Below are 23,738 nucleotides of genomic sequence, written 5' to 3'. Positions count from 1 at the left end.
GCCCCATTAAAGCCTTTCCCCACCAGAGGCTCGTGTGGTGATGCATGGAGGTGCGCCGCTGGCTTGGGGGCGGGGGGGCCGCCGTTTCCCTGGTCACCTGCATGTGACTGTCCCGGTCTCGCGTGTGGGGGGACACCCCTTTCTCAGAGCAGAGGGGAGGCAAGGCCACACCCCCAAACTCTCCTGGTCCTACCCCCCCACTTTTCCTCTCTCAGGCACTGGCCTGACCTGGAGACTGAGCCCAAGGAAACCAGAGCTAGACCAAGCCAAGGCATTTATTTCAGGGCCGTCCTGCACACACGGTGGGCGATCCAACTGGAGTGGCATCCCACCCCCCCAGGGCCACCCCCTCCTGTTCCTTGGGTCCCCATTCACCAGTGACTGCTGTTCCCACAGCAAGAACAGCCCCTCCCCCCAGCAGGACCCCCCACCCCCACCCCCACCCCTGCCCCCGCGGCCGGACTGCTAGGTCAGGATGTCCTGGGCCTGGTGCTCCACCAGCATCTCCATGCTCCTGACGTCCGTGCACCACACTTCCAGGCGGTCCTTCATGCCCTGGATCTGAGAGCAGGGCAGGACCATGGGCATCAGGATGCCACCCGGGCAGCACTCACAGGGGCCAGCGAGCTCGGTCTGGGGGCAGCAGATGGCCCAGGGCCCCAGGGACACTGCTCTCAAAACACTGGCACGGAGGAGAGCAGGCGGGAACAGAGGAAACACACAGGATTAGCCTTTCAGCAAACGAGAGCCCAACGGGTTTGAGCTCAAACCACAGGCCAGTTTTAAGATGAAAGGCATCGCCAGCGTGACCAGCGCTGTTATCACGATCACTTTTTAAATACAGGGTTCAGGTCTCAGGCTGGCGTTAAGCCGTGTTCTCTGAGAGACGCTTAGTCCCACAGCGTAATCCGTGCTCTGAAACCTCCCCAATCACGCTTTCTCCCCACGTGGCTCCTCTCCAAAGCGAACTAAGGAAACAGACACAACCCAGCCCGAGGGGACCCCGCCTCGGCCACGTCACCTGCTGCAAGTCCAACACGCGCGGCTGCACCCAGGTCATGTGGACGCGTCTGTCCACCTCGTCGATGCTGCCCTTCACCAGCCCCACCGAGAGCGCCTTCATCACCAGCAGCTCCACCTGCGCAGGGAGGGCTCGTGAGCTGCGGGCCGACGCGCCCACACTGCTCCTTGCGGGGTCGCGTCAGACGGCAGCGGCCCCTGGGTCCCGAGTGCAGGAGCCACACCTCGTTCACACTGATCTTTGCACTTTTGGCGATTTCTTCAAAAGTGAGCTGCCTGTGATTCGCAGGTCGTGTGAACGTCATCTGAAAAACATTTTCGCCAGAGAAGTGATCGATAAGGACATTTTTATTAATACTGGCTCTGAAAATAGAGATATTAGTGCCCTGCTACTAAAACTCTATTAGTCACACACGTCACTAAGAACAAGCTCTCGACACCGCGGGGGGAGCAGAGGGGCGTGGGCCCGGCAGAGGCTTCCCGCAATTACTGTTCACCTCCTGAGCAGCCCCTGCAGCCAGGGACACGTGCTGGACCGGAAATACAAGGGGGAACCCAAAAACCCAGAATTTATTTAGGAAAAATTGTGTACTTTCCATGGTGCAATACACCTATCGAGACATTTATCCCACTGCTCAGGAGTGAATGAACGTGTTGATGGTGATGCGTTTGCATGCTGCCATTTTTCACGTCGCCTCTTCCACACCGGAAAACGTTCCCTTTGGGGACTTTTTTCATCCGGGGAAACAAAAGAAGTTGCTTGGGGAGAGATGGGGTGAACAGGGAGGGTGGGGCACAGGGGTCACGCTGTTTTTGGTCAGAAACGGCTGAACACTCAGCGTGGGGCAGGCAGATGCGCCTGTAGATCACCCACTGGGACCTTGGCACGTGCATTAAGTCTTCAGAAAAATGCACTGCGGTGGATCGCAGTCTCTCACAGCAGCGCCAGCTGGCACCTGACAAAGACGGGTTCCTAGGACCCGCCCCTAGCGGGGGAGGCCTAGACTCCATGGGCACCCCCAGAAGGTAATTCCTTTTGGGGATTTTGGGGTCTCTAGTGGGAAAGGCCGAGGAGCGCCCGGAAGATGAGCAGCACACGCAGTGACAGACAGCTGTGTCAGCTCAGGGGGTCCGGCCAGGCCCTTGAGGAGGGGTCGTGCAGCTGAGACCCAGACACAAACTCGGAGAAGCCCGAGGTGGGGGGGGGGGGGACGTCAGCACCGCTGTCTCAGCCAGCTCGCTCCCCTTCCTGCTGCACCCAGAGGCTTGGAGCCAGCAGGACCCACAGCCCACCTGCGGGGCCGCGTCACAAAGGGGCCTGGCTGCGTGCCTACCTCCATGAGACACAAGAGCTGGATTTTCCTCAGGAGCTGAGCTTCGTTGGCGGCCAGGTCAGGCTGCGAGGGAGAGACAGCAGTCACCTGACCAGCGAGGGAACAGACAGGCAGGTCCAGACAGACGCTGTGAACCACGAGGCTCGTGATCAACCTCCAGGCATTTGAGCTCCACTTTCTTCGCAAAGCACCAGAACAGGGCCCAGCGGAAGGCCGTTTCCTCAGACAAGTAACCGACGAGGTAAGAGCGACCCCAACGTGGCAGGCTCAGGAGAACGGGTGCCATGCCTGAGCGGGGCCAGGTGTGCGGGCCTCCGAGGTGCCCTCCTGCGTTCCAGGGCCCCCTGAAGTGAGGAGCGAGCTCTTCACTGACCTATCAGGGCAGCACCAGACTGGCACCCTCTCCTGCAGGTGATGGAACCATACTTGCTGAGCCCAAACCAAAGCCCACAGAGCAGGCGTTGGGACCCCAGCCCTGACGTGGCAGCCTGGACAGGCCACCTCGGCCGGCACCGTACGGTCCGAGCTCCAGGAGCAGGGCTGGCCCGCAGGGCGCTGGGCTCAGGCCCCTGCCACCTGCCCTCGGCCGCCCTCTACAGGCTGGGAGCCTGCTGCCTGCTGGGCCCCTTGCCTGTTCTCTGAGCTGTTCACGCACAGACGACAGCCGCGTTTGGCTGGCTCTGCTTCCTGCCCCGTCACAGTGCATTTGCACCCGTTCTGCTTCATTATGGGTGAATTCTAAAGTTTTACTGAACTATGAGAAACCTCAAAGTTTCAGGAAAGTACAAAAATAATAACATGCCCTGGGGTGGGTGGTTCATTTGGTTGGAGCACTGTCCCCACATGCCAAGGTTGCAGGTTCAATCCCCGGTCAGGGCACATCCAAGAAAGAACCAACAACGCATAAATAAGCAGGATGAACGGACATTCTCTCTCTCTCACTAACTTCGCTGAAAATAAACAAACCTACTGTCAAAGCTCCAGGCCTTTTTTTCCTTAAAGACTTTAATTATTTATAGAGACTGGGGGAGTGAGGAAGAGAAACATCCATGAGTGGTTGCCTCTCACATGCCCCCAACTGGGGACCGGGCCCACAACCCAGGCCTCTGCCCTGACTGGGAATTGAACCGGCGACCCTCTGGTTCGCAGGCTGGTGATGAGTCCACTGAGCCACGCCAGCCAGGGTGCTCCAGTTCTTTTGAAGCCCCTCTTCTCACTGATTCCCAGCTCCGAGAGGCTCCTTCCTGGCCCAGTGCCCTTTCCTAGCAACCCCTCCCCCCCCGCACTGACCGCTGCTCCCCCCAACCCCCCGCACCGAGCGCTCCTCACCTAATTTCTGCGCATGTGTAAGCTCGCGTCCTCGGGGGGACCCTGCGGCACCCGCCAGTACTGTCTGCACCTCTCCTGTGACCCAGCAGCACCTGGCCTCCTGCTCGCTGAGACCAAGGCTGCTGGCACAACCCCCTCCCCAGTGCCAGGCGTGGGTGGGTAAGGTGCTCAGGGAGTTACTTGCTGAGCAAACACACAGACGCGGGGCAACAACGGCGCCAGGAGCGTGGCGTTCAGCCAGCCCGGCCTGCACTGACCTGCTGGCCCCAGGCAGCCTTCAGGGTCTGGAATCTCTCCACGTTGCCGCTGTTGAAGGCATAGAGCGTGTCGATTAGCCACTGCCGGTCGGTGCCCCTCAGCGACTCCAGCACGGGGTGCATGAGCTGTAAGGACAGAGACTGTGAGCAGCAGAGCGTGGCGGCCCCTCGAGATGCCGGCCCGGGGTCCACTTACGAGCTCTCCGAAGTTGAACACGCCCTCTCCAAGCAGCCCCGCCAGGCCCAGCGTGAAGGCTCTCTCCTGTTGCTCCGGCACTAGGACGACAACACCGTGTCACTGGGCGGCGACGGGCTCCGGTCCTGCCCAGCTTGACACGCCTCACGGGGACGGTGCCAAACCACGTCTGGGCGGTCACAGCAGACGCCAACACGGCGCCCCCATTACAGCGCCGGACTCAGGCCACTCGGACACCCCGGGCACGGGTTCCGGGGCAGGCTCCCTCACTCGCTGATTTTCTCCCCAGATGTGAGACTGTTCACGCTTCCCAGCTGCCCCCTTCCTGGAGCTCTGCCCCGTGTGTCCCCTGCCTCGGATGGGGAATCGTGGCCCCTCTTATTTACCTCATTCAGTCTTTTCAGACTCCCTTCGGCCATGTGCTGGGAAAAGCCTCTAACAGGCTGAAATACGCTTCCTAAACATGTAGTCACGGTACTTTCCCCAAAACTCAGTGGTCATTTTCCTTTCCACCCTCAAGTCCGTGAAACATTTTTGTCATTTATTCCCCTGGGTCTAATGTTTCAGTTTTCAGAAGAGGTCCAGGCACTAACACTGCTGTCCCTGTCACAGACCTATGACAAGGACAGCAGCAAAGATTGGGAGAAGGAGCAGTTCGCCTCCTTTTCTCCTGAATTAAATGCCAAAGCATAAATGACTTTTCCCAGCTAACCACACCAAGGGAACCTTCTGAGACCTGCCGCCTGCAGCCCTTCCCAGCTGCTGCGCAAGCAAAGCAAGGTCCTCAGGGATGGGGGTGAGTGTCACAGGTACCTGGCAGGTCCTTGATGTCCACGCAGCCCAGAAACCGCAGGGCGTCTTTGTAGTAGGCCGCGTGGTTCCCGACCGTCTGGTAGTATTTACTGGAGAGGTCGTAGAAGCGACTGTGAACCGATGTCACACCGGGGAGGCTGCTGAGCATCTCTTCCACATCCTCGATCGTTTCCTATACACGGGAAGCAAGACCCCCTCCCTCTTTAACGCACGACATTGTAAAGTGACACAGGACAACATGAAAAGCACAAAAAATCTGACACTAAAATTAATAACTTCAGTTTATCCAAAATACAGAAAAAAGGAAACAGGGAAAGACAGTTACAGCACATGGAACCCACAAGAGATTATGAGTAAAGCTGCAGAAGGAATTCTTATGAAGTCAGAAGAACACACACAGCACAGGAGAACAGGCAAAACAAAAGATATTAACAGGTGATTCACAGAGGTGGTGACACAGAGGTCAAACACCCGCCGCGGCCCAGAGGTGCGAGTGGCGCCCCCACTGAGCAGTCTGGAAACACCAGGCGTCGAGCCCATGGGTGCTGTGGGAGCAAGAGCCACCGTGGAGAAATACTGGGCAACACGTGGCCAGAGCGGACAGTACCCGCCACACACGTGCCATGTCACCGCCAGGCATGTGCCTACCTGGCAAGACTGCCCACGTGCACGAGGAGCCTCGCACAGAAACGTGGGTGACAGCGTTGTTTGTAACAGAAACAACCTGCAGTTCTTAGTCAGACGCGAGACACCGTGTGACAGGAAAAGGCAGCTGGTCACACGTGTCAGCGATGACCCCCACACCCGACATCCAGCCAGGCGAGGCAAAGCAACACCATGTGTCTGTCCCTCAGAGCTGCGCGTCCCGACCTGGTGGGGCGCGAGGACATGGGTATATTCCCGTGGCTGGGCCAGCTGCCCCGCTGCACCCTAAGTTGGGGGGTGGGGTGGGGGTGCTGCCCATTCCAGCCTTCTTCGTGGGACTTTACAGCTTTCAAACATTCCCAAACAAAGGCTGTGGGTATGTACGAGGGCTAGGACCGGCAAGTGAAAATAAACAAAGAGTTTTTCAGGGCAACAAGCACATGAACACACACCCCTAGTGTTTCCTTCAATACTGTAATTACCAAAAAACCCCAAACCAAACCAAAAGTAAACACGTGTAGTCTGGAGTTAAAGGTGCACAGACCACGTAGGCAGGTCTCCCTGACACCCACGTCCACGCTTGTCCCCAAAGCTGCACTGGAAGAGAAACAAGGGAGGCACCGACAGAGACAGGCACTTTGGCAGCCACTGCGGTGCAGACAGAGGCGGGGGCAGCACGCGCTTGTCCGTGAGTGGCCGAGCCTGCTGGCAGGACCCGCGCACTACAGCGGGCACGCGGCGGCCACACAGGCAGATTCCTCTGGTTAAGGGCGGGGGGCGGCACACTGTGGTTTGGGGAACAGCCACATGCACGGAGCGTGACGGGGCCCACAGGGCAGCGTGACCAAGGGTGACTGAGGTAAGGGTACAGGAGTTTTCCCCTCGAGTTTCAAGCACCATTTTAAACCGAAGATAGCTCTGTGTAACGGCGAGCGCACCTTTGTGACCTGCAGGTCCCCGATGTTTAGTTTCAGCGCTCCAATGGCGGTTTTACACAGGATCACCGCCTCGTCACTACTTTTCACCTAAAGACGCCGGAAAGAAGGGAAGCTCAGACGCGCGGCCAGAGCCGCACAGCAAGGCACCTGCCCTGCGCGCGGCTCACACGAGCAGACGCTGGCCTCGAGCTGCGGGCAGCGCGCAGACACGGACCAGATACGCACGCTTCCGAAGGCCCAGCTCACGCTCCACACTGACCTTCTCGCGCGTCTTCTCCAGGAAAGTAAGGGCCACATTGGGGTCTAGAGAAGAAAGCAGAACAAGGTCAGAAGAACCAACAGTCTCTCCCTACAGACTGGTTGCTACCAACCAGGACACTTTTAGGTGGGATAATCTTCAGGTTTAGATCATAGAAATACTAAAAATACAACTTAGAACCTGGTATCGTCTAGCAAAACGTAAAAGCTGGATGAACTACTATTTCAAGATCATTTCCATCACCCTCTGGACCTGCTGCTTTCAGACACGAGCGAGACTCACCTGTCATCTGTCTGACCACGTGCAGGACGATTTCCACCAGGGACAGAGGGTTCACCCTGCAAGAAACCCCAGCCGCTGAGTGTCGGCGAGTGCCGGGTTCTCACGCGCAGAGGCAGAAACAGACGAAAGGGTTTTACCTGTGTTCAAATTCACTGATGAAGTTTTCATAGAGCTGTGGAGACAAAACGCGGAGAGAAATTACAGGACGCCCTCGTTCTGCCAAACCCAGACCGCAGCCGCCGTGGCCCTCGCACGGCGGGCACCGCACACACGCGTGACGGGAGAGCTGAATCCGGGCTCCGGGCTCCCACCCGTGATCACCCGTGGACCACAGGAGGCAGCCAGGGCTTCCCTTGCCCTGGGAACAGAGGCTGCCCTGCGAAGACCCCCTGGAGGCCAAGCGCCACAGTCTCCCTCCGAAGTGCTCTGAGGAAGGCGGGCCATCCGTGCGAGAGGCTCAGTAACCCAGCGGGCTGATGACGTCCCGTCGCCGGTTTCCTCAGCCGCCTGGCCAACCCGGGGGCACGTTCCTCAGGCTCTGCTGGCGCTTCTGACCCAGCGTGTCCGGCCCAGGAGGGGCTCGTGCACCAGGAATGAAGGACCCCCGCGCTCAGGAGCAAGGGCAGTCAAAGCACACAGGTGGGGCAGCCAGAGGGAGACGTTCCCAAGGTTATTCCAGAAACGGCGGCAAGTTCTGAGGAACGGAGAGCCGGGTGACACAGGGGGTGAGGGGGCTGGGGGGCTGGGAGAGCATTCCAGACAGGAACAAGCAGGTGCAGCAGTGCTGAAGAAGAGCCTGCGTTGTGTTCCGGGAGACTTTCCAAAGGGCGGAGAGCGCGCGGGGGGCAGGCCGAGGGGGCGAGCGCAGCGGGACGGGCGCGGGGTCGGGGAGCCGTATGTGGTGGCTGTGCTCACGGCTGGGGAGCCGGGCAAAGCAGGACAGGGACCCTCTGGACAAGGTCAAGCTAGGGTAAGGAGTGCGAAGTTCCTTTGGCCTGTGAAGTCAGGAAGACGGAGAGGAAAACGTGGAAGGAAATGCGGCGTGTGCACCTGCACACACACACGCCCAGGGTCCAGCCACAGGAAAGAGAAGCCTGCGGTAAGGACCGACCAGGAGGGCGTCGTGCTGAGCGAGCTGAGCCAGGCCGAGGATGACAAATACCACAACTTCGTTTACACGTGAACCCTCAGAAAGCGAGGCTGTGCAGCTGCAGAGCGCCCCACAGCGGTTGCCAGAGGGGGGCAGGGGTGTGAAGTGGGTGAAGGGCGTGAGGAGGCGCACCTCCCACGGCCGAGACAGCGCGACCCGGGGAGACGCAGTGTACAGGGCTGTGCACGGGAGCGGCCGAGCAGGCCCGCCTCAGAGGGTCACTTCCCAGAGAACGTCTGGGTGGCAACAAGGGTTAAGAGAGCTGATCGTGGGGACCGGTTCCCACTCACACACATCAAATCCCTGTGTCAGTTATTTCTCAGTAGACCTTGAGGGAAAAAAACAGGTCACGTCCTGGTAGCAGCCAGTCAGACATTACAGCTGCCACCCAGCAAAAGCCACATAAATAAAAAGGCCTTTCCGTTACAAAGGACTAGTGCAGTGGTATCTTCCTCGTTCAGAGGGAATGTTCCACAGCTCTGACGCCCATCATCACTTATGGAAGCAACTAAAGAGATAACGCCCTGTAAAGAGCGAAGTCCACTAAATCTAGAAGCACAGAAGTGCTCCTGAATCCGTGAATGTGATCTGAGAGTTACATGGGCTGGGTCCCAGCAGTTTTTAAAGGTTTGTTTTGTCCTCGAAAATACTAAACTGAAACCTGTTGACCTGAATCCGTGTACAAGGTTGGGGAAAGAGTGTGCTATGTGCAGAAAGCGATCTAAAGACAAGGAAGCACAGGACAGAAGTAAACGGTTATAAACGACCCATCGCTGTCACACAGAGCCTTAGGCACAAGGAGAAAGACAGCTCTAACTGATCATTTCTCCACGGAGCCCAGCGAAACCTCCAGGCTCACAGATGACTGTAAGCTCCTTGGAGCACGAAATGTCGCACCGATGGGTGTAAAGCACAGGAGACCTCAGGAACTCAAGTGGCACGAAGGTGGCGCGTCACTGTTAGCACACAAAGCTATGTGTGCAGGACCAAGAGCTCAAGCTGTCGTGGCCAACTGGCTCTCAGTTCCACGCAGGCATAAACCTCTGATCACTCAGAATCTGAGAGAAAGGCATCAAGGAGGACGAGATCAGGGAGCTGCACAGGAAGTGGCCAGCGAACAGATCCGTGGGGTTTTCTCTGGGAACGGCTGGGGCAGAGAGGGGTTCTTCCACACGGCCACAATCCAGAAGTGCTCTATGACAGAGGCAGCGCTGCCCTGCGGACCCCCACTCCCGCCGCCCAGGACGAAGGCTGGGCCAGCAGTCACTCAAGAGGAGTGAGAGAGCAGAGGTGGCAGCTGCTGCGAAGACCCTTCGCTGAGCCTCCGCCCCCGATGGGCTGGGACTCTCGGTCAGTGAACGTCCATGTTCTGAGCATCCGGCACCAGAGCAGGGAGACACAGGAGCATGCTGTAAGAGGGCGTCTGGGTCTGGGGTTCTAGAAGACAGAACGTGTGCTGCTGACAAGCTCCTCCAGCACGTGGCCCCATGCGTGTGGTAAAAGCCGGGCAACAGCAGCCAGGTCTCTAGTGGCGCCGTGAAGAGTCCACGAGCAAATGCGTGAAGCACTTAGGCCAGCCCCTGATGCGGAGGGACGGCTGAACAGGTGTAGCATATTACCATAGATCCCACCCGGTGACGTAGCCCGGCCTCGCACGACAGATCACGTACCTTAATGAGACCATCGCCTTGGGCAAAGCACGGGTCCTGCACAAAGTCAAGCACCTGAAGCGTCAGCTGATGCCACAACCTGGAAAACGCAAGGCCCGTGAGACCACCGTGCAGTTGCAGACGCCGTGGGCCCAGCTGGCCGCATCCAACAGCAGGTGGTCCGTTGGCATCGTGTCCCGGAGGAGCGCCGGCACAGTGGCCAACGACCCCACGCTCCTTCGTGCTGACCCCCCGGAGGGGACCCCTCCTCTCGGGCACCTGCTTTCCCCAGCTGTAAGCGGAGAACCCCCCGCTAAGCCGACTCGGGGGTTCCTGTGAGGTGCGGCTGGGTCAGAATCACACCTATTCAAGCTGAAGTCCCGGCTCTCCCGCCTACTAGTCACGTGTCTCGGGGAAGGAGCTCAAACCAGGCTCCGTTCCTCGCCCGTGGACGGGATGACTGAGAAAGTAAATGACCGAAGAGAGAAAACCTCTGGAACGACGGCGCATTTAAAACCAAAGGCTTTGAAAAATACAAAACACTACCCAACACAAGCAATTATTTGCTAAGTGTTGAGAATTTTCTCTCAGACACTGGTGGTGGCATGAAGCTGAACAGCAGCCAAACGTGAATTGCGTATCTTTGTCAAGGTCACCATGAACGCCGGGGTAGTGCCCTTAACTGACGATTTAATCTTTCTGAAATTCACCCTGGTTCTGAGCAAACCCAAACTGCGGTCGCTGCAAGGCCACAAGCCCCAGACGAGACGCGGTGGGAAGTCGGGCTGCGGGAGAGGGGACAAGGGCTTGGAGCCCAGCGTGTACCCAGCCGAGGAATCGACGTGGAAAAGGACAAAACTGCGCGGGCCCCGGGTTCATGCACCCCAGACCGAGGCGGAAGACACAGGGTCTGCTCTCCGACACCGAGGGCAGCCTGGCCCTGCACGGAACCGGGAGGTGAAGTCACAGGCCAGCCCCGCATCTCCCGCCTAAGACCAGAAGGGAGGGGAACTCAGGCCCTCGGCACAGCCCCTCGGCCAGTAAGGCAGCGGCCCCGGGACCCCCAAACCCTCCCCGCGAGCGCTGTCACCGCCCCGCCCGCCCCGGCGCGGCCGGTCCTCGCTCTCCCCCGCGGGTCGGAGCGCCCGCGCTCCATCAGGCGCCGCCCTCCCCTCGCCCTGTCCACGGGTCCCCTCGGCGCGGCGCTCACTTCTTCGTGTAGAGCTCCTCCAGACGGTGCCACACGGCGGCCTGGCCGGGCCCGGAGCTCTGGCTCTGCTGCAGAAAGCCGGTTACGTCCTTCATGACGGCGAAAGAACACCCAACTGCCGGCCCACCGAGAAGGCAGCGAGGAGATGACGGTCGGAAGTGCTCACTCACTTCCGGCGCCGCGCCGCGCGGGGCAGGCCGGGAGCGCCGTCCGCGGTCCCGGGCGCCAGCTGGTTGTCAGGGTAACTGCGCCTCAGCGCTCCAGGTTGGTGCGGGCTTCCGGCGCTGCGGCCGTGTGACCCGCAGTGTTTCATCTCAAGTGGGTACGACGATAGTACGTTCCTGGTAGTGTCTTGCGAGGACCAAGTGTAAATGTAATGCCTGATCAGTCAGCGCTCACGAAGCGTCACCACCGCCCCCATTGAAAAAAGGGTGGACTACGGCCTTTGTCTCCGGGGCGGACCTCTGCAGGCTAGGGAACCGCCCCCACCCTGCGCCTACCAATCCGGGGCCTCGTGGGGCGGGGCTAGTGCGCGGGGCGGGGTTGGGGGTGGGGCGAGCCAGCTGAGGGGCACTGGACGCCCGGGGATGGCGGCCCGCGCGTGCAGCTGCAACATGGCGCTGTGGGCTCGCCCTGCTGTTCGCGCTCTCAGGCTCTGGGGCCCGGGCGGTGAGCGGGCCTGGGCCTGTCGTCCTCGGTTCGTCCGGGTAGCAGCCGCGGGGCGGTGGGGGCAGGGCGGATACGGGCCGCCTCGGGGCTGTCGTGGGTTCAGAGACCGGGACTGTGCTGTCTGTTCCCCGCTTGGTTCTCGTTTCTTCCCGCGGGATCGCGCGCCGGTTGTTGTCGCCGCCGCCGCTCTCGGAGCCCAGTGGCCTTGCACTTAGAGCGCGTCTGGGCCTTCCTTCCATTTCAGAACGTGAGCGCCCCTTCGGTCCTCCCTGCCGGTCCGCGGGGTTCCGTGGCGCCGACCCTCCTGACTTACGGAACCCTCTCCCAGGCGCCCGGTTTCCGGTGTCGGGGCCTCACAGGGGACGCTGCGGCGGTGACCGTGTCTGTCGCTCACTTTCCCCATCGGTTCCTGGTAGCGGAACTCCTGGGCCTAAAGCCGAGCCGCTCTGTTGTCCCCTGTGAAGGTCGTGCGGATGACACCCCACCAGCACGTGTGCGCAGGCGTCGGATAGTTCGGAATCCCTGTCTGGGAGCCGAGCCTCCTTATGGGAAAGCCTTGAGGCCCACGGTGGTTGCGAAACTGACTTAAATGGCCAGCGTTGGGCGAATAGTAAGTAAATAGTGGCACGTTCGTTGGGTGCCGCCTTACACAGCTCCTGAAAATACGGGTGACACGTTAGATGAAGCGATCCCGAGGAGTCTTATTCACCCAAGAAACCTTTAAACTCTCATCCTGCGCCAGACTCTGGTCGGTGCCGAGGGTCCGGCAGGCGCTGGACGGACGCCCGCTTCATGCGGCTCATTCCCGCACCAGGACCTGCAGGCGGTTGTCGGGGTGGGCCGTGGCTGAGCAGTGACCTGAGCTACCAGGTGCTGCTTAAGAGGCTGGACCGGCACAGACAACACCTGGCGCCCGCCGTCCCCAGGGCAGCAGGCTCGGGCGGCCTGCCAGGGCTTCCTGCAGGCGGAACGTCTGCCCTTTGAGGCTTGATTTGGGGCTCCTGTACGTGGAATTGTCCTCTGCTTCCCTTCCCCAGGCAGCACCCATGCTTGCTCCTCAGGGTGCTCCTACACCCAATAAATGAAATTCCATGTAGCACGCAGACTTTTAAGTCACACACCTGAATATATTCTAGACATTGGTAAAATTCTGTCCACGTCTTTCAGTGTCGAGCGTTTATGCAGATGAGGAGCGTGTGTGAGGTCCCTGAGTAGGACATGGCACTCAGCAGACACTTGCAGCAAAGGGCTCAGTCCCCCCCCCCACGGGCCCCACTTCCGATGCCAGTCCAGGCTGTCACCTGTGCTTCTGCCCTAATAACTACAGATCTGAGGGTCCCATGACCCCCTCAGGTTTGATTAATTTGCTAGAGCAGCTCACGGAACTCAGGAATCCAGCTTCCTCGCTCGGTTTCTGGTCTATTATTACACAGGCCCTTAGAGGACGTGAATAAACCAGTGAAGAGATGCACAGGGCAGGGTGTGGAGGGTCCCAGCAAAGGGGCTCCGTGCCTGGGTCTGGGTCCCAGGGCCTGGCAGTGAGTGCTTTCTGGTTCCTCCGTCTGGAAGTCTGAGTCTCCTTCTTGGTTTTTTTCAGGGAGCTCCAACCGTCCATGGTTGGTTCCCCTGGTAACTGGTGCCCAACCTTAGGGGACTTGCAGAAGTCCCTCAGTAACGTAAACTCGTGGGGTTGGAAAGGGCTGTGAAGACCAAAATGCATGTTTATTGTAAGTCACAGTATCCCGGCATCCCCCTCGTCCCCCTGTAGTCCTCATGACAAATGGCCCGTATGAGGCGCTCAGCGAACGCTGGGTTCTCGGGCCGTGCTTGCAGCCACAGCGTTGGACCTTCAGGCCAGTTCTCATGAGAAAACCCCTTTGGACACGGACGCGGAAGAGGGCTGCAGGGCCACGCTGCATCAGAACCAGGGGCATCTGCAGGACAGTGGGCGGAGGGAGCTTCGTTCGCCCGGCCGGGAGGTTGGCTGCTGCGGGTCTTTTCGGGCCAGGCTGTGGGGTCGTCTGACCCTATCCTGCTGGGCTTTGGCAGCTGAGGAGCAGGGCATCCGAGTGACGATGGTACAGGCAGCGACCTCGGGGTCGTACCTCGGGTGCCCTCGGCTGTGCACATACGTGTCCCTTGTCATGGTCCTTTCTCAGTGTACGCCTTTCAGAGGCCTGTTCCTTGGATAACCCATGTGGCGATGCGTGTGGACTGAGTGACATGCAAGTCCCTGAGCTGCAGGTCGCTGACCCCAGAGTGGAGTGAGCAGCCCTGCAGGGTCACAGCAGGAAGGAAGGGTGACCCTGAAGGGAGCAGGGGGCCCTACTGTCACCTCTCAGGGGTGGGGAAGTGCCTGCTCACTGGGCTCAGTGGTGGCTTCATAAGCAGCTGGCCTCCACCTGGGGGGGTTTGGGCACGTGGAGGCGGAGAGGGAGCTGGGTGTGGGTGTGTAGGGACTGCGGGCCCTTGTTGGCCGAAAGGATGAGCGTGTGAGGGTCGTCCCTGTGGTGGGACATGCAGTGCTGCGATGTGAGGGTCCGTGGGAGCAGAGAGCTGCAGGGGGACCTCAGCAGCCGTGTGTGAAGTGGGTCAGCCTGCAGAAGCGTTCATGTGTGTTTCATAAGGAGCAAACACCGCACAACAGACAGAGTGAAGTGGAGAGGGAGTTAGGGTCATGCTCCCAGAGGCAAGGTCCGAATGGCCCTGCCAGTCTGAAGATGTGTGTTTAGGGGCTTGTTCTTCCCTGTGTCACAGGCGAGGTAAAGAATTGCTCAGTTTCCTATGTTTATCTCTGTTCACTTTGAAGTTGTCACCCACCGGGGAGTGTTGTCCGTTCAATGTGTTGCGCTCTTGGGTCACCGTGGAGGGATCTGTAAACTGAGTCACGGGTGCCCAGCCCTGGGCTGTGGGGAGGTGCCCTGAGCAGGGCCCTGCAGCTGTGGGCTCTGGGTGACGTGCCAGACTGACGCCAGGAGGTGGACAGCTGAGCTGAATAGCCTGGGTCGTGCCAGCGAGGGTGGGGGCCCCGAGTTGTCCCGGCTCCTGCTTCTGGAGGGGCCCGAGCAGACACCGGAGCTTGGCGGCAGGTTTGCTTGGCAGTGATGTGAGCAGCCTGCGGACTGGCTGTGGCTGTGAAGTCAGCAGCGGTTTGAACCCCTAGCTGGCAGAGTGTGGGTGTTTCCTTCTGGAATGGTCTCTGGGACACACTTTTCATCCTGATAGTATTTGGTGTAAATTCGGAGAGGTTTAACTTTCCTTAAATAGCTCCGCGGCGTGTGTCACAGCCCGGGCGTGCTGGTGTAGAGGGCTCTGCTGAGCAAGCCCGGGCCGTGGAGGCGCTCTGGGCTCAGGCCTGAGCCCCTGGGCAGTGCAGGGCCCGTGGGCACCGGCCTGTGGTGACCGGACTTGGAAACTGCTTTCCTTGCCCACACGGTTCCCATTCTAGTGAGTTCTTTTGGCCCCCAAGTGAGTCTTCATGTCTGAGTTGAGACTGCTTTCCGCCAGAGCCCATACTCGTTTGTGATGGGGCCAGGAGGGATGTTCACGGTCATCGCAGCGGGGTGGGGGCATCACAGCCTCCACCACCGCTGGGCTTGCTCGGTGGCGGCTCCCTGACCGCTCTCCTTTTTCTGTCAGCATTGCAGGTGGAAGGGTGCCCGTATCTTTGTCTGCTGGGGTCTCGGGTGTCTTTGGAAATGGAGGTGACAGTAAGAAGGAGAAGCTCTTCCTGCAGGACATTGCGGAGCTGATGCGATCCCGGGCCTGCCAGAGGGTGGTGGTCATGGCGGGGGCCGGCATCAGTACGGCCAGCGGCATCCCGGACTTCAGGTGCCCTCCGTGCCCACGCGTCCCTGCGTCCCTGGCCGCGCCACCCCCCGGCCCTCTGACGGCTCTGGCTTCTCTTGGCAGGTCTCCCGGGACCGGCTTCTACAGCAGCCTCCAGCACTGGGACGTCCCGTACCCGGAGGCCATTTTCGAACTCAGGTTTTTCTTTCACAACCCCAGGCCCTTTTTCACGTGGGCCAAGAACCTGTATCCCGGGAACTACAGGCCCAACGCCATCCACTACTTCCTCCGCCTGCTGCACGACAAGGGACTGCTGCTGCGGCTCTACACGCAGAACATCGACGGGCTGGAGCGAGGTGAGCCGCCCCCGCGCCCTCCCGACACGGACACCCGCTGCTGTCGGCCTCGTCTGACACCCTGACCGTCGGCGGCGGCAGCCATCCGTCTCGAGAGACGATGGTGTAGCTTCTTAAGAGTCTGTCTGCACCGCCGAGAATGGCTGTGCAGTCCGACTCGGGAGTGACACGGTATCTGTCTCCTCCCGTGTTGAATTGACATCTTGCGATGACGCTGGAGTGTCCTCTCCAGTGAAGCTGAAGCTACAGAGCCTGGGCGGGGTGATATGGAGGGTCTGCTGTTGCCCAAGCAGCAGACGCCCCTCTCTTCGCAGCTGAAGGGTCCAAGGGAAAGACGGAGTCAATACAGCTTGGTTTCAGGTGCGCCGCAGGAGTTGCCGGTGTTGACTACAACGTCAAACCGCCTTAGGGACTCCGGCTCCGGATTTTCTGTCGGGGTTTACTCCCTTAGCCTTTCCCCTGAAGAGGTATGCCGCAAGGCAGCGGAGGTTTTTTGGAGTCAGAGTTTTCCTTCTCTGATGTGCCCTGACTGGAAGATCGAACCAGCGACACTTAGCTCGCAGGCCGACGCTCAATCCACTGAGCCAAACCAGCCAGGTAGAACACCCTGACCGCTGCCTTAGAAATGCTGCGACGCGGCTTCTCAAGCCTGTGTAGGTCACGGGAAGAGCGTGATGGACCCGTGTCCCCGTTGGGCCCTCCTCCCGTCTCCTCTCACTCCAGAGTATTTCAAGGCAAACTCCTGACATTATAACTTTAATCTAAAAATGAACAGCAAAAAAACAAGATAAATGTAATCTGTAAGTCTGTCACGGGTCTCTCTAGAGGAGGAAGACTTTGAAAACATAACTGCAGCTGTATCCCACCAGTCACTGCCAACTGCTCACCGCTGTCAGACTCAGGGGGTCATGGGCGACTTCTGGGCTGTGTCTACCTCGGGGCCACAAGCAGGGACTCCCAGACGGTGCGGAGTGCTGGCCATGCGTTTCCAGGGGCAGTGCTGGGCCCCGTCGCTCCCTGCTGCTACGCTGACGGGCTGAGGGGCCACCGAGCCAGGCTGCCCGGCTTGGGGTTTCACAGAAAGAGTCACCTCGACTCCAGGAAAAATGCTTCCTTGCTGGAAGGGGTGTCCCATTGTGCGCAGGGAAGGCCCGTGGGCCAGCGGGGCGCCTGGCCGTGGGTTCCAGCAGGTGGGGAGACAGGACGAACATGGGGACAGTGGAGGCGCTGCAGCTGGGACTGTTTTCAGAAGCTGACCGTGGAACCACATGACTCACGATATGTTTCCGTTTGTCTTTCCACAACTTCGAAATTTATTGCAGTTCCTTTACTTACTCACCTTTCTTTACTGGGTGTTTGTAGAATAAAAAGTAGTTTCCTAGGTGACAGATGAAGTTCATCTGAATGTACATCAGATGTGTCTGTGCTGGTTTGAGAGACTTTTCCCACTGACTGGCTCCGTCCGGGAGCCCTCTCCCTGCTTGAGTGGTCGGGGGGACACTGTTGGGGACAGAGGGAGGGACTTCAGGCTTCCGTGAGACTGGGCCTCCTCCCGGGGGCCCCTAAGCCCAGAAGCTATGCGCCCACCGGAGGCAGCAGCGCTCAGCCTTGGTCTCACTTCCAGCATCGGGCATCCCTGGGTCAAAGCTGGTCGAAGCTCACGGGTCCTTTGCCTCTGCCACCTGCACCGTCTGCGGAAAACCGTCCCCAGGGGAGGACTTCTGGGTGAGTTGTCAAGCAGGCCTTCCGGAACGTGGTATTGTATGAGCATTGTGTACAGAGACGGAACGGTAATGGGGTGGAAATGTGCTGCTTCATTTTAAAATTGGGAACGTGATACCTGCTTGTAAAAGCTAAGGCAGTACAGAGATAGGGAGGAAAGGCGCATCTCCCATCAGCCACCTGCAGCGGTACGGAGTGTGATGCTGGTGCCTGTGGAGACAGTGGTGCCCGTAAACAGTAAACACACACACACGTGTTCCTCCTCCCACGCAGAGTGCCGGTGTGTTTGCAGTAGTGGGACCGTGGAGCTCACCGTTCCGCAGCTCGCTCTGCGACCGGGCGGGATTTCACCGCGGTCTTGTCAGTAGGACAGGTCCGCCCCCGGTTTCAGTGACTGCAGAGCATCATGGGGGGCCACCCCTCTTGGGGGATAGTTCGGACGTTTGCAGGCTTCACTGTTAACAACACAGCAGGGGGCTGTGCTCGCTCCCCGCGTGCTTCTGGGGGCTCTCCGTGGGGCCGGGTCCCTCCGGTAGAGCAGGATGGAGCCGAGTGAGGAACATCTTAAAGATGAAACTGACACAGTGACGTGGCCCAGGACCCTGTCTACCATTTTTTATTGCTGTGAAATTCACACGGCGGAACGGTGACCGCGGCGAAGGGGGCAAGCCACCGGCGTTCTGCGCTGTCCCGTGTTGTGCAGCCACCGCCTTGTTCTAACTGAAAACCCTGGAAGGGAACCTGGGTCCCCGCATCACTGAGACCCGTTCCCCCCTTCCCCACCCCTGGCGACCGCTCACCCTTTCCTGTGCCCTCCATTCCCTTTCCAAGCATCACAGAGTTAGAACCACCGTTATGGTCCTCCCCAAATTTTGGGGGGGCTCTAGGAACAAAATTGGTAAAATGTCATGTTGAAGCTAGGTTTGTTACATATGAGGGGGACCCCAAAAAACAATTTATAAAAAACGGTGCATTTATTCTTACCTGTTCAAACTCCAGTCTCCTTCACAGCGCTCCCCATCGGATGGTTTTCCCACAGCTCTCGACAGTGTTTGAGCTCATCAAGGTCGATACCTTTTAGGGATTCTGCCGTTTTGCATTTCGCCTCTTCCGCATCGGCAAAACATTTCCCTTCGGGGACTCTTTTCATCCAGGGGGAGAAAAGTTGCTCGGGAGAGATGGGCTGAATAGGGCGGGTAGGGCGTGGGGGTCATGCTGTTTTGAGTCAGAAACTGCTGGACACTCAGTGTGCTGTGGGCAGGTGCACTCGCAAATCACTCATGAAGCGGGCAAACGTGTGGGAAGTCCTCAGTAAGAATTCAGTGAAGCCGAACGCAGCCTCTCACAACAACGCCAGCGGGCACACTGATCTGGACGGGTTTCTAGAACCCTCACCTGGCGGGGAAGCCTGTCCTGCAAGGGGCCTGCCCTCCAGAAGATAATTCTGGTTTCTTGGGGTGCCCCCCTCATATGTGGGGTTAATTATACTGCTCGTTTGCTGTGAGAGTTTGAAGATTTCCTAAGTTTTGATGTCTTCCTTTCACGTGTCGCGATGCCTTCCTTGAGCCTGTTCTCTGCACGCTCCCCAGGCCTCCGTGATGGGGGACAGGGTCCCCCGCTGTGCAGCCTGCGCCGGCGTGGTGAAGCCAGACGTCGTGTTCTTCGGCGAGGCGCTGCCTGAGCGGTTCTTCCTGCACGTGGTGGACTTCCCCATCGCGGACCTGCTGCTCATCCTCGGGACCTCCCTGCAGGTGTGTCTGCAGGCAGGGGTGCGGGGAGCGCGGGAGTGGGGCTGAGGGAGCACCCTGGGGCCTGCCTTTGGATTCAACCGGCGAGGAAGCAGGGGTTCCAGGCCTCGGGAGCATGGGGAGGGGCGCCCAGCAGCTCTGCAAGTGCTGAGTGGGGGGCATAGGAGCAGGAAGCTGTGGGAGAGGTGGAAGCAGGCTTCCCGGGTCAAAGGCCAGTTTTGTGCCAGCAGCTGTGACAGACTTGGAGGGCTTGGACCAGGGACACCGGGAGCCAGGAGCGGGCGTCGAAGCGAGTAGCTGTCTAGGGGCTGCTCCTGGAGAAGGCAGAGCCCTGGGTCAGGCCGTGTGACCCCGAGAGGCCGAGGGCAGGGCACTGCGCTTGCAGCCTGGCGTCGCTGTGAGGACCAGAGACGGAGGGGTCTGGCCCGTCCTCGGGAGCTCAGAGCATTTGCTGGGGAGGGAGGGGGCGGAGCCCAGCGCTGCACCTGTGCGTTGGCAGAGTGAGGAGCTCGCCTGCTGGGCAGGTCCGGGAATTTTCCCATCTGGACCTGATGCTCAGGAGGTTTGTGAAGGCTGTGAGGGGGGGCAAGAAAGGCGACCCCAACGGGGCTGGGCCAGCCAGCGGGCCGCCTGCCGTGTGCTTCAGGCACACAGGGAGTGTCGTGAGCAGGTTGTGCTGTGGGGACCATGACACATGGCACAGGGAGTCTAGGGGCTGGGACTGGTCAGGAGCTGGAGGAGGTGCGGTGTGAGGGGGAGACAGTGAAGGTGACACTGCCCGGTGGCCTGCAGCCACGTGTCATGGTGCCAGACAGCATCGCGATGACAGGCCAACTTCCTGTCCCTCCGAGTGCTGTGTCCTGAACAGACCACGGGACCACATGGAGCAGGCGGTGACCCGCGGGCCGTGGTGCTACGAGTGTGCAGCGGGGCGGCGGGACGGTGTGGCTCCCGTGGGGCTCCGGGCTGTGGCCTCAGGACGGAGCTGATTTCCTGAGCAAGAAGCCTGGTGGGTGGGGCTGGGGAGTCAGGCACGCTGGGCTGCTGAGGGGACGTGTGGGGCCGGCAGGACGGAGCTGAGGAGGGCGCAGGGGGCCGGCGTGCGGACAGAGTGCGGTGCTCACGCTGCGCCGAGACGAGGGTGCGGCCGTGGCAGGGCCTGCGCAGCTCAGGCAGCCATGGGTGTGGACACTGGGGCTGCCAGCCCTTTTTTTAAAAAGATTTCTTTCTTTTTAGAGAGGGGAAGGGAGGGAGAAAGAGGGAGAGACGCATGACGTGCGAGAGCTGTCGCCCAGGCCTGTGCCCTGCCCTTCGGTCTGCAGGCTGGTGCTCAGTGCAGTGCGCTGCACCCGCCAGGGCCAGCCCTCTGTTTTCTAAGTGGGATGAAAATAGCCGTTTTCCCCTAAATCTAAACGCACCACATGCTTGTTTTTTAAAAAATGCCCATATTCTATGAAGCAACAGAGCAAAGTAAAGCATCACTTCAGTCCCACATCACTCGCAGTTAGTTCTGTGTCCCCAGGCTTCCCTCCCGTGCAGACGGGTGCACGCATGGATGTGCGATCTCTGGCCCGCCTCGCTCGCGGCCGCGGTGTCCCTGGTGGGTGCGCACACAGGTCCCGCCAGGGGCCCTGGAGCAGAGCGTACCTCTTTGGGCACAGCCAGCGGCAGTGTGCTGTGCTGCCTGGCGGGGGGGTTGCCATGCTGCAGGGGTCACCCCGGCCTCCCTGAGCGTGCTCCCCGGTGGCACAGGAGCCCAAGACACATGCAGCCCCGGGAGTGGTGACATAAGGGACGATGGGTCTGTACGGTTTGTTTAAGCAGAATAAAGTCCAGTGTATTGAAGGGGCTGCAGTGAACATCCCCATGGATACACTTCTGTGCATTCTGTAAGGAACAAATGTTAAGAACTTGCTTTGCAGAGTGGGGAACACTCTGTGGGACAGGCCCTTGCCCTCAGGGAGCCAGGACAGAGGACATGTCAGGGTGTGCTGTTGACGTGGTCAGTGGTGGGAGGACATAGGACCGCGTGGCTGCTGGACCTGAGTCCGAAGTGGGAAACTAAAGACCGAGGGGGAGGAAGTGGAGCAGGCGTGGGAGGCTGGGTGTGGCTCCTTACATTCGGGCCGTTTTTCAGGTGGAACCTTTTGCCAGCCTGTCTGAGGCCGTGCGGAGCTCAGTGCCCCGCGTGTTCATGAACCGGGAAGCAGTGGGGCCCTTGGCCTGGCGTCCTCGCAGCAGGGACGTGGTGCAGCTGGGGGACCTGGGCGACAGCGTGGAAAGGCTGGTGGAGCTGCTGGGCTGGACGGAGGAGATGAAGGACCTCGTCCAGCGGGAGACTGCGCAGGTGGACTGCTGAGCGGCGCCCTGGGGGCTGCGTCCCCCGGCCGCGGGGCCCTGTTTGGCTGAGGTCGTAGCGGCTGCAGGAGGTGGCTGTCAGTCCTGGGGCGCAGCGATCCTTGTTACCTCCGGACGGGGGGGCGGGGGGGGGGGACCCAGTGAGTGCTGCTTACAAGTGTGGGGCAGGAATGCAGGTCCAGGCTGTCCGGGCCGTTGGGTGTCTGCACCCTTGTTCCCTGAAATAAAGCAGCACCCAGCAGCTCCAGGCTAAGGCGTGATTCTGCGCAGACGGGGCGAGAGCTCTAAGGTGGCGTGTTCTGTGCCTGTGTGGGATGGGGCCCCGCGGTGACGCTCTGAAGAAGCCGTGGGAGCCGCGGGCCTGGTTCCGCCTGCTGAGGTCAAGACAATGCCAGAGCCTCTGCGCTGGAGGTCCAAAACCAGATATGGGCAGTTACAGGAAATAGTGTCCCCTTGCTGTGAGGGGACTTTCTGCAGGAGTGGGCTCCGGGCGTCTCAGGACAGCACATTGCAGGCGGGGACAGCTCTGCCCGCAGCATTTGCCTCCCGTGCTGATCCGGTTCCGGTGGCCCCAGGCAGGGGTCTTGAGAACCCCACTCTCCAGCTGTGACCGTCGCCTCCACTGTCAGAAGCCTCTCACCCCTAGCTGCGGCCTCACCTGCCTGTTTAGACTGGAGAGGACCCGAGGCTGTCCTGGCGCAAGACAACGCTCGGTCTCCACACACCACACGTCGGAGCCACCGTGTTCTGGGCCTGTCGTTCTGGTGGGTTCAGGGCCGGGGTGTCGTCTGGTGCCATCTCTCATTATACGGAGGGAGATAGCAACCACGGCCAGGTCCTGCACCGTCAGCTCTCGGAAGCAGCCGGCCCAGCGCCCCCATGGTGCACCGGGAACAGAGGCAGCGGGCGCCGGCTCAGGGGCCTTTTCTGGGCTCCAACTTCATCCGTCAACAGCAAGATTAAGTCAGGGGGCCCCTGTGGACTTGTGGAACCAAACCTGTGGTACTTATTAGTTCCCCAACTTGTATAACTTGGGCTGTAATGTTAGGGGTTTAGTTAAGAGAGTTGCCTTCCAGGAGCAAGTGTTGGGCTGCTCAGCTGGGGCCCCTGTCCCGTCACCAGCCTTGCCTGCACCACCCCAGCGCCTGCGGACGGAAGCTTCACTTTATGAACTGCCGTGACCCGCGCCAGGCCCTGAGGCCGGTTTGCTCCCCCCGGTGTCTCCTGTCAGGTCACCGGTCCCCCCTCCGCTGTGTCCAGCTCAGATAGAGGGACGGCTGTGTGGACTCACCACCCATTTCTGAACAGACCTCAGGCCTGAGAGAAGAGCGTGGGCAGGTGGACGAGTTGTGGCCAAGGCAGCGTGCGGACTCGAGGAGCAAAGCGCGGTCCACGGTCGCACCGTGCGCCACCCCCGCGCAGCTCTCCCCTCTGCTGGAGGCTCGTGCCGACCGCGTGCCCCCGGCTGTGGCCCTGGTGCTCAGGCTGCAGCTGCTCACTGGGCTGCAGGCTCAGTGCCGCAGTCAGGACGGTTGCGGGCTGCGCAGGCCGACGCAGGGCTCTGCCCGCCTCTGGTGTCCTTAGTAGGGTCGTTTCTGATTAGCGTGTCCTTCACTGGTGGCATGAAATAAATTACTGTAGAAACTGGGCATCCCCTCACTCTTGTCCCCTCAAAGGGAACGAGGTCCGAAGACAGAACATTCGCCCCCAACTCACCCCTCCCCAAACGTCCTGTCCTGTGCACGCTGATGTCTTCCTTTCACGTTACCTGTTCCAGACCTGCCCCACTCTCCGCACCAGGCCTTCCAGCAGAGCTAGCACGAACCTCAAGACGTGGGCAGCAGCCCTCTCTCGGAGACCCTGGCCGACCCTGGGCGGCTGGGCTCCCCAGCCTGTGCTCTGACCACCCTGCTGCGAGGACCCCCGCAGGCGTGCAGCCCCTCTGCTGGGGTGGCCCCACCTGGTCCCTCCCTCCTAGGCTGTGCCTGCCACGCCCCAGGGCAGGAGCTCCCCA

General features: G+C 60.0%; 2 protein-coding genes across 3 annotated transcripts; one reads left to right on the top strand and one right to left on the bottom strand.

Annotated features, from left to right (window-relative positions):
* Positions 1–450: 450 nt before the first annotated feature.
* PSMD13 (proteasome 26S subunit, non-ATPase 13) lies at positions 451–11,493 on the bottom strand. The gene is made up of 13 exons (XM_090291962.1): positions 11,083–11,493; positions 9,894–9,972; positions 7,211–7,245; positions 7,074–7,129; positions 6,792–6,835; positions 6,533–6,619; positions 4,950–5,121; positions 4,137–4,216; positions 3,941–4,066; positions 2,355–2,417; positions 1,245–1,325; positions 1,022–1,138; positions 451–561 (listed from the first exon to the last, which is right to left on the bottom strand). The coding sequence occupies exons 1-13, from the start codon at positions 11,175–11,177 to the stop codon at positions 466–468; spliced, it is 1,131 nt and encodes a 376-aa protein (XP_090148088.1). The 5' UTR covers positions 11,178–11,493; the 3' UTR covers positions 451–465.
* A 147-nt stretch (positions 11,494–11,640) lies between these two features.
* SIRT3 (sirtuin 3) lies at positions 11,641–21,728 on the top strand. 2 transcript variants are annotated; one of them, XM_090291942.1, is made up of 6 exons: positions 11,641–11,779; positions 15,391–15,582; positions 15,664–15,896; positions 17,521–17,621; positions 19,208–19,369; positions 21,504–21,728. In XM_090291942.1, the coding sequence occupies exons 1-6, from the start codon at positions 11,670–11,672 to the stop codon at positions 21,723–21,725; spliced, it is 1,020 nt and encodes a 339-aa protein (XP_090148068.1). In that variant the 5' UTR covers positions 11,641–11,669; the 3' UTR covers positions 21,726–21,728. The 2 variants fall into 2 exon arrangements, with proteins under 2 accessions (XP_090148068.1, XP_090148078.1); XM_090291952.1 differs by lacking the exon at positions 11,641–11,779 and adding an exon at positions 12,145–12,361.
* The last annotated feature ends 2,010 nt before the right edge of the window (positions 21,729–23,738 follow it).

The sequence above is a fragment of the Furipterus horrens genome, unplaced genomic scaffold (assembly GCF_987537825.1).
Source record: "Furipterus horrens unplaced genomic scaffold, mFurHor1.1.pri manual_scaffold_2, whole genome shotgun sequence".
NCBI lineage: Eukaryota > Metazoa > Chordata > Mammalia > Chiroptera > Furipteridae > Furipterus > Furipterus horrens.
Note: the sequence above shows the minus strand (reverse complement) of the source record. Positions and strands in the feature narration are given on the sequence as shown.